The sequence below is a fragment of the Haliotis rubra genome, unplaced genomic scaffold (genome assembly GCF_003918875.1).
Source record: "Haliotis rubra isolate DU_JTF1 unplaced genomic scaffold, ASM391887v1 Scf26, whole genome shotgun sequence".
In the NCBI taxonomy this organism is placed as follows: domain Eukaryota; kingdom Metazoa; phylum Mollusca; class Gastropoda; order Lepetellida; family Haliotidae; genus Haliotis; species Haliotis rubra.
Genome location: NW_025766669.1, coordinates 3,478,403 through 3,492,690, shown reverse-complemented (window position 1 = coordinate 3,492,690; position 14,288 = coordinate 3,478,403). Strand labels below are relative to the sequence as shown.

Genomic DNA, 14,288 nt, shown 5'->3' with positions numbered 1-14,288 from the left:
TCATGATTGCAAGAAAGACGACCTATCATAATGCTATTTCTCACAAGCTGCTTGATCTGAGAGTATCTCGGGGTAAAAAGTCGACTTGTTTGTGTTTGGGACTAGTGAGAGCAAAATATACTGATCTTTTCGTGAATACTTGGTATCAACACTATTTCATAGTGTTTAACAAATACATGTTGTTGACATATTCTATCTGATGCTTCGTATGATTTTAGGAAAAGGTTTATAGTGTTTCTTGTGAGCTGAACGTGTCCAAACAGGTATCCATTTAAGGAGATATATAGACAAGACACTAACAAATATATATAGTATGGATAGTTTATTGAAGGCATATACAGATAACAATAAACAGTACAATATATGAAATTCATATTGTCATTAGTAACAGACACAGGACATGGTTGTAAATAGCACTAATCAGTCTTCCATTTCTTAAAGACCTTGTTATAATATCACGTATAAATAAAGTAGCACATCACCAATGTCTTTCGTCTGCTCTTGCTTTGCTCAATTGGGTGACATCCATTTTCTCAATCCACCCTAAGTGTGCAATCAGGGATAAACCTTTTCGAAGATCAACCAACGATGTTACATTCAGTTTCATTGGCGTAGCACCATCATTCATACACCCATTCAGATAACTTGCAGTGTATTTCTTTCTTTCATCAAATAACAGTGTGTTGAATTTAATAATTGGCAAAAGAGGCACTTCTGCGTCTGAACATCTTCTTGAGAATGTTGGTTTTCTTTTTCCTGAATTTGAGAGCGGAGAAGACAACATGCTGAAAGACCTCCTTCAAACCCTTGTGGTCGCGGGCCGAGCACTCCACATAACAGTCAGCACCAATGTCCTTGGCCAGTTGGACACCCTCGTCTGAGCTGACCACGCTGTCTTCATTCCCTACTCGGAGGTCTATCCTGGTGCCAACGAGGATGATCGGTCTTTTCTGTTTGGTTTGTTTGGAGTGTCTCTTCAGTTCTGGCATCCACAGGTCACTGACAGTGTGAAATGTCTTCCGGTCACAGGTGGAGAAACACAGAAGCAGGACTTCACATTCCTGGTAGGAGAACATTCTCAGACTCTCAAACGTTTCTGAAAACAATTAGAAGGGACGGTCAGTACAATGTGTACATATTGAAAGAAGAAAATCATAGATGCCTTGAAATATATTGATAGGAACCATTCCTGTAAATTCAGAATGTGAAATATTTAATCCTATATTCCTTTTACATAGTAAATGGATCTGTTCTCAATGTTAACGCAAATTTAAGTGAACATCTGAGTAAACATACCTTTCCTGCAGTGTCGAACATACTGATGATAAACTCCTCTCCAGCGACTTGCAGTGGAACGACATAGTTGTCAAATACTGTGGTTTCAGAATTCTCATTAAAGAATCCCTTAGAATAGGTCTCGGAGATGCTGGTCTTTCCTACCATACTATCTCCCATGACTGCACAGAACACAAATTTCTCATCCAGGTTCTTCATATTTTTGTTTCCTTCCTTCATGTTTAAGCTTGTTTATCGATCTAAATCTACAACACGTTTGCTGTTAGTACCTTGTGAAGATTTTAATATAAAGATATTCCCGACCAATCAGAAGACTTAACCTCTAATTAGGGAAGTATCAGTGTCAAAGTCTGAGATGATCGTCTTGAGCTGTCTCGTTCGTGATCGACAGACAATGATCAGTAGCTGTCTAATTAGAGTATTTGTTTCTCTGAACGCTTGACCAGTCACACATAACACTACTGCCAATATGTTTTCTTGTGTTACTTCGTTGTATAATTCTGAGTGGTTAAGCAAATACGTCGGATTGGATTAATCAAATGTAGGGATTAGTCTCTCTGGATAATTGGTAACTGTGTGAAACAATACAGATGGAAGAGACACGAAATGAGTTTCAGTATTAAAATAACATCACTGCAAATTCAACTCCAACAGTTTATTTGAATGGAAAGTGTTAGCAATTTTGCTCCCTCATACATGATTAAGTTTTGCAATTTGACTGCCTCATGTGTTTGTTTTTGATTTGATGTACGGTGTTTTATGAATGTCTGACGTTACCTGTCAGATGTTACCATCACCTGTTTGTTATATTGTTTACCACAGCACTAAAGTATTTCAGGAAATATTACATAGTCAGGGGTGAGAATGTTTTCAGTTTTTTCTTTCCCAAACATATATTTGTTTGGGAGATCTTTGCTTGTTTTTCGTTTAATTTATGCTTTTGTCCCAGTCTAAACAGCATATATTTCCAGCGTCTGGTTCAATATATGCAGATGCGTTTACTAATTATTAGTATCTTTCAAATTAGAGGAATTCTGTGAAATATACGTCTAATTCTGTATTTGTCTGCTTCAGAGGGGCTAAGCAAACACGGCTGATTGGATTCATACAAATGAATGTGGTTGTTTTCCTTGAAAATAAAGATAAGGCGGCGTTGGATGGAAGACAGACGAACAGAACTTGTCCAACAAAACCTTGGTTACTTCGAGGGGCTTGAGTTGGTTTCTGTGTTGTAAAAGAACATTATCAGTATGTGTAGGTAGATGTGACATGTTTATTAAAGTCATTGCTTGACTTTTGGAAGTTGGTAAAACAGGAAGACGAGAAATGCTTTTAAAAATGAGACAATGCAATGTGTGCATTTGGATGCTTCTGAGGTGTTTGGCTAAATGTCATATGAACATCCAAGTGAAATGTTGGTTCTTGATGTTGACGCCATCAAACTGGGCTTTCTAAGCATTGGGTTACACCTTGTACTATTTAAGTCAGAAACTATCAATGAAGTGAGTGAGTGAGTTTAGTTTTGCGTCGCACTCAGCAATATTCCAGCTATGTCGTGGCGGTCTGTAAATAATCGAGTCTGCACCAGACAATCCAGTGATCACCAGCATGAGCATCGATCTACGCAATTGGGATACGACATGTGTCGGCCAAGTCAGCGAATCGGACCACTCGATCCCGTTAGTCGCCTCCTATGACAAGCATGGGTTACTGAAGATCAATTCTAACCCGGATCTTCACGGGTCATCAGTGAAGTAACAAATCAGACATTATTGTTGAACAAACAACTTCTCTTACTGGAGATGGTGGTACTTGTCTGTTGTAAGATTATAAACACAAATAAAAGGATTAGCAATGCAGTATCAATATAACAATGTTTTCTTATCGGATCGTTTGGATGAACAACATGTATGTCCGTTTCAGCCATGTGTGATACGTCGTCAGTGATCCGGAAAACCCACAAGATGAGTGACAGCTTATGTATAAGTGGTGAAATAACACCTCCAGACAGTCACCCTCATTACTGTACACTCAGATTACAGCATGAATACAGATACGTGTTTCCCGAACTTCGGTGTTCGACACGTATACAAGGAGTCACACAATCAATCCAGGCAAACGTTGTCACAGTATTGTTAATTTACTGTTAATTTCAGAGTAGGAATTAAACTCCATTAATTTCTGAGTTGGAAGGAAACATGTAACTGGGACGTTTCGAAAGGCAGAAAGTAGTTAAGATATCAAGACATGTCGCCGCACGTGAAGGAACTTGTATTATTCATTTTTGGCTACGTTAATAAATGTCAGTAAAGCTGTTTCTCGTATAGCATTAATCAAAGTGTATACGGAGTGAATATCAAGATCAGTGTAAACTTTGTCATTGAAACAATAGCAACACCTTTCCAATTCCGGATTAAAAGAGACCACATGGGTATCTATTTTACAGTCGAAGTACATAACAGGTAAATGTAGTCTCTTCACACTCACTTTTATTGTACAAACAAGTCAATATTGTGTGCATCTACATTTTCATATTCGTAAAGCAGTCACTTGAAACATTCATGTTTCGCTGTTCAGTCCTAGTACAACATAATCTTGTCAGAAACCAAATACTTGTACGTTGTTTGGCATGGAAATTTGGACAAGAAGTTTAACTTAAGCTTCATGCGTATATATCGATAATGTGATTTGATTTCAATAATTGTCAAACTGTCAATTCCTATTGACACTGATTTATCTACCTCAGCTTGCAAATGTAGTGACCAGTGAGAATTCATATTTAAATCTGAGCAAAAGGAGTAAGTGTGACAGAACTGTAGACAGGTCCATCCTACAAGAGAGATAAGTTCAGATGTCAACTTTCGTTTTTTGTGTAACATTCCAAGAGCTTCAGCCGTTGTTGTCCTCATTTCACGACTTTGAGGAACATTCCAGCAAGTTCTTTCTATCATGATTGCCAGAAATACGACCCATCATAATGCTATTTCTCACAAGCTGCTTGATGTGAGAGTTTCTCGAGGTAAAAACTCGACTTTTTGTGTTTGGTACTGGTGAGAGCAAAATATACTGATCTTTTCGTGAATACCTGGCATCAACACTATTTCATAGTGTTTAATAAATACATGTTGTTGACATATTGTGCAACGGATCATGTTTTTTGATCTGATGCTTCGTATGATTTTAGGAAAAGGTTTCTAGTGTTTCTTGTGAGCTGAACGTGTCCAAAAAGGTATCCATTTAAGAGATATATAGACAAGACACTAACAAATATATATAACATGGATAGTTTATTGAAGGCATATACAGATAACAATAAAAAGTAGAATATATGAAATTCATATTGTCATAGTAACAGACATAAGACAAGGGTTGTAAATAGCACTAATCAGTCTTCCATTTCTTAAAGACCTTGTTATAATATCACGTATAAATAAAGTAGCACATCACCAATTTTTTCGTCTGCACCTGCTTTGCTCAATTGGGTGACATCCATTATCTCAATCCAACCCAAGTGTGCAATCAGGGATAAACCTCTTTGAAGATCAACCAACGATGTTACATTCAGTTTCATTGGCGTAGCACCAACATTCATACACCCATTCAGATAACTTGCAGTGTATTTCTTTCTTTCATCAAATAACAGTGTGTTGAATTTAATAATTGGCAAAAGAGGCACTTCTGCGTCTGAACAGCTTCTTGAAAATGTTGGTTTTCTTTTTCCTGAATTTGAGAGCGGAGAAGACAATATGCTGAAAGACCTCCTTCAAACCCTTGTGGTCGCGGGCCGAGCACTCCACATAACAGTCAGCACCAATGTCCTTGGCCAGTTGGACACCCTCGTCAGTGCTGACCTCGCTGTCTTGATTGCCGACCCGGAGGTCTATCTTGGTGCCAACAAGGATGACCGGTCTCTTCTGTTTGGTTTGTTTGGAGTGTCTCTTCAGTTCTGGCATCCACAGGTCACTGACAGTGTGAAATGTCTTCCGGTCACAGGTGGAGAAACACAGAAGCAGGACTTCACATTCCTGGTAGGAGAACATTCTCAGACTCTCAAAACGTTTCTGAAAACAATTAGAAGGGACGGTCAGTACAATGTGTACATATTGAAAGAAGAAAAACGTAGATGCTTTGAAATATATTGATAGGAACCATTCCTGTAAATTCAGAATGTGAAATATTTAATCCTATATTCCTTTTACATAGTAACTGGTTCTGTTCTCATTGTTAACGCGGAATTTAAGCGACCATCTGAGTAAACATACCTTTCCTGCAGTGTCGAACATACTGATGACAAACTCCTCTCCAGCGACTTGCAGTGGAACGACATAGTTGTCAAATACTGTGGTTTCAGAATTCTCATTAAAGAATCCCTTAGAATAGGTCTCGGAGATGCTGGTCTTTCCTACCATACTATCTCCCATAACTGCACAGAACACAAATTTCTCATCCAGGTTCTTCATATTTTTGTTTCCTCCCTTCATGTTTAAGCTTGTTTATCGTTCCAAATCTGCAACACGTTTGCTGTTAGTACATTGTGGACATTTTAATATAAAGATATTCACGACCAATCAGAAGACTTAACCTCTAATTAGGGAAGTATCACATGCTCTCACTGGTGTCAAAGTCTGAGATGATCGTCTTGAGCTGTCTCGTTTGTGACCGACAGACAATGATCAGTAGCTGTCTAATTAGAGTATTTGTTTGGATCTCAACGCTTGACCAGTCACATATAGCACCACTGCCAGTATGTTTTCTTGTGTTCCTCGTTGTCTAATTCTGAGTGGTTAAGCAAATACGTCGGATTGGATTAATCAAATGAAGGGATTAGTGTTTCTGGATAATTGAGACTGTGTGAAACAATACAGATGGAAGAGACACGAAATGAGTTTCATTGTTAAAATTACATCACTTTAACCCCTGTGCTGTGGTTTATTTGAGTGGAAAGCGGAGACGTTGTTTTTTATCCTACTAGACTATTTCACAGACAGTTACATGTAGATATCAACTTGAATGAATGCTCACACTTACCGATTTTCACTCTGCAAGAATTTCTTTCGTCAGCCTCTAGCAATGATTCCTGTATTATTTGTAGTATAGATGTACGATGTTTTGAAAAAAACGATTAAGAAAATTGTAATAAATTATATATTATCTCCCTGAAGGTGAACAATTTTATAAAAGTGTTCAGGTGATTTTTTTTGTAAAATATGTGCATGTATGCACAATGCCAGTTCCCGCCAATATGCAAGGTGTCCTTTACACTCATACCTTCATTGGTCATGATATGACCTCAGATGTTATCAAGTTGTTTGCAAGTTATCGAACTGAATGCCAAACACTATTTTCGGAAACATTACATTATCTCGGAGGAGAATTTTTGAATAGGATGTTGTTGTTGTTTTCTCTTTCATGTATTTGTCTATGTCTTTACAGCATCTATCCCTAATGTCTGGTCCAACAGCCATATGTGTTTGCTAATTATTAGCATCTGTCTAATTAGAGTAAGTCTTGTGAAAACAAACGCCTAATATAAGGTTGAAGATCATGTACTTGTCTGGTTCAGAGTTGCTGAGCAAACACACCTGATTGGATACACACACATGAATGGGTTGTTTTCCTTGAATAAAGGGATAAGGTGGCGGTGGACGGAAGCCAGACAAACAGATCCTGTCCAATAACCTCGGTTCCTTAGAAGTTCATCAGCTGTTTTTCTTGCGATGTAAAAGAACATTATCAGCACCGTTTTTATGTGTAGGTAGACGTGACGTGTTCATTGCTTGTCTTTTGATTTTTGGCAACACAAGTAGACGTGAAATGCTTTTGAAAATGCGACAATGAAAGTGCAAATTAATATGTGCATTTGGATGCTTCTGAAGTGTTCAGCAAGACGTCATATGAACATCGAGGGGAATGCTGGTTCTTTGATGTGGACATATTCAAACTAGGCTTTCTAAGCATTGGGTTACACCTTGTAGTATTTAACTCAGAAAACCTCAATGAAGTAATAAATCGGATATGTTTGTGGAGTGAACAACGTCTCTGGCTGGAGGTGGTGGTACGTATCTTTTCAAGAATACAATGATCAGCAATACTGCATCAATATGATATTGTTTCTTTTCTGATCGTTGGCCATTTGTGACATGTCGTCAGTGATCCCGAAAAACCAATAAATCAATGACATCCTATGTATAAGTGCTGAAATAACACCTCCAGACAGGCACGCTCATTACTGTACACTCAGGTTATAGCATGAATACAGATATACGTTTTCTGAGCTAGGCAGAAAATGGCTAAGATATAAAGAGGTATCACTGCACGCGAAGGAGCTCGTATTATTAATTTTGAGCTACGTAAATAAACGTCAGTAAAGCTGTTTATCGTATAGGATTAATCAAAGTACATGTATGTATGGAGTGAATATCGAGATCACTGTAAGCTTTGTCATTAAAAACATACCACAACCTTTCCAATTCCGGAGTAAAAAAGATCACATGTGTGTATATGCTATAGCCCAAATAGATACTAGTAACATGTTATTTGGACACGAATCTAAATTCTTCACATTCACTTTTATTATACAAACAAATGTCTATAATTTGTACACATACATTTTCATATTCGTCAATTAGTCACGTGGGATAGTCTTGTTCTACTCTTCAGTCCTTATGCAGCATATTCTTGCAGAAACCAAATGCGTTGCTCTCGCATGGCGATTTGGACGAGAAGTGTAACGTCAGCTTCATGTGTAGCGATAATCTTATATGATTTCAATAGTTGTTAAACCAGTTCCTCTCCGCCGATTTACCTAAATGAGTTTGTAAAAGTAGAGACCAGTGAAACCACCTCATGTAATTCATATCTACATCTGAGCATAAAGATTAAGTGTGACAAGAACTGTGAAAGAGACCTTATGACAAAGGGATGACTTCAATTGTCAACTTTGTGTGTGTGTGTGTGTGTGTGTGTGTGTGTGTGTGTGTGTGTGTGTTGTGTGTGTGTGTGTGTAACTTTCCAAGAGCTTCAGCCGTTGTTGTCCTCAGTTTACGACTTTGAGGAACATTCCAGCATGTTCTTTCTATCATGATTGCAAGAAAGACGACCTATCATAATGCTATTTCTCACAAGCTGCTTGATCTGAGAGTATCTCGGGGTAAAAAGTCGACTTGTTTGTGTTTGGGACTAGTGAGAGCTAAATATACTGATCTTTTCGTGAATACTTGGTATCAACACTATTTCATAGTGTTTAATAAATACATGTTGTTGACATATTCTATCTGATGCTTCGTATGATTTTAGGAAAAGGTTTCTAGTGTTTCTTGTGAGCTGAACGTGTCCAAACAGGTATCCATTTAAGGAGATATATAGACAAGACACTAACAAATATATATAGCATGGATAGTTTATTGAAGGCATATACAGATAACAATAAACAGTAGAATATATGAAATTCATATTGTCATTAGTAACAGACACAGGACATGGTTGTAAATAGCACTAATCAGTCTTCCATTTCTTAAAGACCTTGTTATAATATCACGTATAAATAAAGTAGCACATCACCAATGTCTTTCGTCTGCTCTTGCTTTGCTCAATTGGGTGACATCCATTTTCTCAATCCACCCTAAGTGTGCAATCAGGGATAAACCTTTTTGAAGATCAACCAACGATGTTACATTCAGTTTCATTGGCGTAGCACCATCATTCATACACCCATTCAGATAACTTGCAGTGTATTTCCTTCTTTCATCAAAAAACAGTGTGTTGAATTTAATAATTGGCAAAAGAGGCACTTCTGCGTCTGAACATCTTCTTGAAAATGTTGGTTTTCTTTTTCCTGAATTTGAGAGCGAGAAGACAACATGCTGAAAGACCTCCTTCAAACCCTTGTGGTCGCGGGCCGAGCACTCCACATAACAGTCAGCACCAATGTCCTTGGCCAGTTGGACACCCTCGTCAGAGCTGACCACGCTGTCTTCATTCCCTACTCGGAGGTCTATCTTGGTGCCAACAAGGATGATCGGTCTCTTCTGTTTGGTTTGTTTGGAGTGTCTCTTCAGTTCACAGCATCCACAGGTCACTGACAGTGTGAAATGTCTTCCGGTCACAGGTGGAGAAACACAGAAGCAGGACTTCACATTCCTGGTAGGAGAACATTCTCAGACTCTCAAAACGTTTCTGAAAACAATTAGAAGGGACGGTCAGTACAATGTGTACATATTGAAAAACAAAATCATAGATGTCTTGAAATATATTGATAGGAACCATTCCTGTAAATTCAGAATGTGAAATATTTAATCCTATATTCCTTTTACATAGAAATATTTAATCCTATATTCCTTTACATAGTAAATGGCGACTTGCAAAGTGGAACGACATATTTGTCGAAATACTGTGGTTTCCAGCGAATTCTCATTCAAAAAGAATCCATTAAGAATCCTTAGAATAGGTCTCGGAGATGCTGGTCTTTCCTACCATACTATCTCCCATGACTGCACAGAACACAAATTTCTCATCCAGGTTCTTCATATTTTTGTTTCCTTCCTTCATGTTTAAGCTTGTTTATCGATCTAAATCTACAACACGTTTGCTGTAAGTACCTTGTGAAGATTTTAATATAAAGATATTCCCGACCAATCAGAAGACTTAACCTCTAATTAGGGAAGTATCAGTGTCAAAGTCTGAGATGACCGTCTTGAGCTGTCTCGTTTGTGATCGACAGACAATGATCAGTAGCTGTCTAATTAGAGTATTTGTTTCTCTGAACGCTTGACCAGTCACACATAACACTACTGCCAATATGTTTTCTTGTGTTACTTCGTTGTATAATTCTGAGTGGTTAAGCAAACATACGTCGGATTGGATTAATCAAATGTAGGGATTAGTCTCTCTGGATAATTGGTAACTGTGTGATAATACAGATGGAAGAGACACGAAATGAGTTTCAGTATTAAAATAACATCACTGCAAATTCAACTCCAACAGTTTTTTTGAATGGAAAGTGTTAGCAATTTTGCTCCCTCATACATTATTAAGTTTTGCAATTTGACTGCCTCATGTGTTTGTTTTTGATTTGATGTACGGTGTTTTATGAATGTCTGACGTTACCTGTCAGATGTTACCATCACCTGTTTGTTGTATTGTTTACCACAGCACTAAAGTATTTCAGGAAATATTACATAGTCAGGGGTGAGTTTTTTTCCAGTTTTTTCTTTCCCAAACACATATTTGCTTGGGAGATCTTTGCTTGTTTTTCGTTTAATTTATGCTTTTGTCCCAGTCTTAACAGCATATATTTCCAGTGTCTGGTTCAATATATGCAGATGCGTTTACTAATTATAAGTACATGTATCTTTCAAATTAGAGGAATTCTGTGAAATATACGCCTAATTTCTGTATCTGTCTGCTTCAGAGGGGGCTAAGCAAACACGACTGATTGGATTCATACAAATGAATGTGGTTGTTTTCCTTGAATATAAAGATAAGGCGGCGATGGATGGAACACAGACGAACAGATCTTTTCCAACAAAACCATGGTTACTTTGAGGGTTTTGAGTTGGTTTTTGTGATGTAAAAGAACATTATCATTATGTGTAGGTAGATGTGACATGTTTATTGAAGTCATTGCTTGACTTTTGGAAGTTGGTAAAACAGGAAGACGAGAAATGCTTTTAAAAATGAGACAATGCAATGTGTGCATTTGGATGCTTATGGGGTATTTGGCTAGATGTCATATGAACATCCAAGTGAAATGTTGGTTCTTTGATGTTGACGCCATCAAACTGGGCTTTCTAAGCATTGGGTTACACCTTGTAGTTTTTTAACTCAGAAACTGTCAATGAAGTGAGTGAGTGGGTTTAGTTTTGCGTCGCACTCAGCAATATTCCAGCTATATGGCGGCGGTCTGTAAATAATCGAGTCTGCACCAGACAATCCAGTGATCACCAGCATGAGCATTGATCTACGCAATTGGGATACAACGACATGTGTCGACCAAGTCAACGATTAGGACCACTCGATCCCGTTAGTCGCCTCCTATGACAAGCATGGGTTACTGAAGATCAATTCTAACCCGGATCTTCACGGGTCATCAATGACAAACAACTTCTCTTACTGGAGGTGGTGGTACTTGTCTGTTCTAAGATTATAAACACAAATAAAAGGATTAGCAATGCAGTATCAATATAACAATGTTTCTTATCGGATCGTTTGGATAAACAACATGTATATCCGTTTCAGCCATGTGTGATATGTCGCCAGTGATCCGGAAAATCCACAAGATGACTGGCAGCTTATGTATCAGTGCTGAAATAACACCTCCAGACAGGCACCCTCATTACTGTACACTCAGATTACAGCATGAATACAGATACGTGTTTCCCCAAATTCGGTGTTCGACACGTATACAAGGAGTCACACAATCAATCCAGGCAAACGTTGTCACAGTATTGTTAATTTACTGTTAATTTCAGAGTAGGAATTAAACTCCATTAATTTCTGAGTTGGAAGGAAACATTTAACTGGGACGTTTCGAAAGGCAGAAAGTAGTTAAGATATCAAGACATGTCGCCGCACGTGAAGGAACTTGTATTATTCATTTTTGGCTACGTTAATAAATGTCAGTAAAGCTGTTTCTCGTATAGCATTAATCAAAGTGTATACGGTGTGAATATCAAGATCAGTGTAAACTTTGTCATTGAAACAATAGCAACACCTTTCCAATTCCGGATTAAAAGAGACCACATGGGTATCTATTTTACAGTCGAAGTACATAACAGGTAAATTTAGTCTCTTCACACTCACTTTTATTGTACAAACAAGTCAATATGTGTGTACATACATTTTCATATTCGTAAAGCAGTCACTTGAAACATTCATGTTTCGCTGTTCAATCCTAATACAACATATTCTTGTCAGAAACCAAATACTTGTACGTTGTTTCGCATGGAAATTTGGACAAGAAGTTTAACTTAAGCTTCATGCGTATATATCGATAATGTGATTTGATTTCAATAATTGTCAAACTGTCAATTCCTATTGACACTGATTTATCTACCTCAGCTTGAAAATGTAGTGACCAATGAGAATTCATATTTAAATCTGAGCAAAACAAGTAGGTGTGACAAGAACTGTAGACAGGTCCATCCTACAAGAGAGATAAGTTCAGATGTCAACTTTCGTTTTTGTGTGTAACATTCCAAAAGCTTCAGTCGTTGTTGTCCTCATTTCACGACTTTGAGGAACATTCGAGCAAGTTCTTTCTATCATGATTGCCAGAAATACGACCCATCATAATGCCATTTCTCACTAGCTGCTTGATCTGAGAGTTTCTCGAGGTAAAAAGTCGACTTTTTGTGTTTGGTACTGGTCAGAGCAAAATATACTGATCTTTTCGTGAATACCTGGCATCAACACTATTTCATAGTGTTTAATAAATACATGTTGTTGACATATTGTACAACGGATCCTGTTTTTTTATCTGATGCTTCGTATGATTTTAGGAAAAGGTTTATAGTGTTTCTTGTGCTGAACGTGTCCAAAAGGTATCCATTTAAGAGATATATAGACAAGACACTAACAAATATATATAGCATGGATAGTTTATTGAAGGCATATACAGATAACAATAAACAGTAGAATATATGAAATTCATATTGTCATAGTAACAGACATAGGACATGGTTGTAAATAGCACTAATCAGTCTTCCATTTCTTAAAGACCTTGTTATAATATCATGTAGAAATAAAGTAGCACATCATCAATGTCTTTCGTCTGCACCTGCTTTGCTCAATTGGGTGACATCCATTTTCTCAATCCAACCTAAGTGTGCAATCAGGGATAAACCTTTTTAAAGATCAACCAACGATGTTACATTCAGTTTGATTGGCGTAGCACCATCATTCATACACCCATTCAGATAACTTGCAGTGTATTTCTTTCTTTCATCAAATAACAGTGTGTTGAATTTAATAATTGGCAAAAGAGGCACTTCTGCGTCTGAACATCTTCTTGAAAATGTTGGTTTTCTTTTTCCTGAATTTGAGAGCGGAGAAGACAACATGCTGAAATACCTCCTTCAAACCCTTGTGGTCGCGGGCCGAGCACTCCACATAACAGTCAGCACCAATGTCCTTGGCCATTTGGACACCCTCGTCCGTGCTGACCTCGCTGTCTTGATTGCCGACCCGGAGGTCTATCTTGGTGCCAACAAGGATGATCGGTCTCTTCTGTTTGGTTTGTTTGGAGTGTCTCTTCAGTTCTGGCATCCACAGGTCACTGACAGTGTGAAATGTCTTCCGGTCACAGGTGGAGAAACACAGAAGCAGGACTTCACATTCCTGGTAGGAGAACATTCTCAGACTTTAAAAACGTTTCTGAAAACAATTAGAAGGGACGATCAGTACAATGTGTACATATTGAAAGAAGAAAAACGTAGATGCCTTGAAATATATTGATAGGAACCATTCCTGTAAATTCAGAATGTGAAATATTTAATCCAATATTCCTTTTACATAGTAACTGGTTCTGTTCTCATTGTTAACTCGAAATTTAAGCGACCATCTGAGTAAACATACCTTTCCTGCAGTGTCGAACATACTGATGACAAACTCCTCTCCAGCGACTTGCAGTGGAACGACATAGTTGTCAAACACCGTGGTTTCAGAATTCTCATTAAAGAATCCCTTAGAATAGGTCTCGGAGATGCTGGTCTTTCCTACCATACTATCTCCCATGACTGCACAGAACACAAATTTCTCATCCAGGTTCTTCATATTTTTGTTATCTCCTTCCATGTTTAAGCTTGTTTATCGTTCCAAATCTACAACACGTTTGCTGTTAGTACATTGTGGACATTTTAATATAAAGATATTCCCGACCAATCAGAAGACTAACCTCTAATTAGGGAAGTATCACATGCTCTCACTGGTGTCAAAGTCTGAGATGACCGTCCTGAGCTGTCTCGTTTGTGACCGACAGACAATGATCAGTAGTG

The 14,288-nt window shown here is 37.9% G+C and overlaps 4 protein-coding genes across 4 annotated transcripts; all 4 read right to left on the bottom strand.

Annotated features, from left to right (window-relative positions):
• Nucleotides 1-689: 689 nt before the first annotated feature.
• LOC124280015 (cell division control protein 42 homolog) lies at nucleotides 690-1,515 on the bottom strand. The gene is given in 2 exon segments (XM_046715895.1): nucleotides 690-1,096; nucleotides 1,293-1,515. Coding segments are annotated over 2 exon segments (630 nt in total).
• A 3,434-nt stretch (nucleotides 1,516-4,949) lies between these two features.
• LOC124280014 (cell division control protein 42 homolog) lies at nucleotides 4,950-5,777 on the bottom strand. The gene is made up of 2 exons (XM_046715894.1): nucleotides 5,559-5,777; nucleotides 4,950-5,357 (listed from the first exon to the last, which is right to left on the bottom strand). Exons 1-2 carry the CDS (start codon nucleotides 5,775-5,777, stop codon nucleotides 4,950-4,952), a joined length of 627 nt encoding a protein of 208 aa, XP_046571850.1.
• A 3,286-nt stretch (nucleotides 5,778-9,063) lies between these two features.
• On the bottom strand, nucleotides 9,064-9,843 carry LOC124280013 (cell division control protein 42 homolog). The gene is given in 4 exon segments (XM_046715893.1): nucleotides 9,064-9,149; nucleotides 9,152-9,359; nucleotides 9,361-9,471; nucleotides 9,769-9,843. Coding segments are annotated over 4 exon segments (480 nt in total).
• Nucleotides 9,844-13,260: 3,417 nt separating this feature from the next.
• Nucleotides 13,261-14,088, bottom strand: LOC124280012 (cell division control protein 42 homolog). Its single transcript, XM_046715892.1, is given in 2 exon segments — nucleotides 13,261-13,668; nucleotides 13,870-14,088. Coding segments are annotated over 2 exon segments (627 nt in total).
• Between the last annotated feature and the right edge of the window lie 200 nt (nucleotides 14,089-14,288).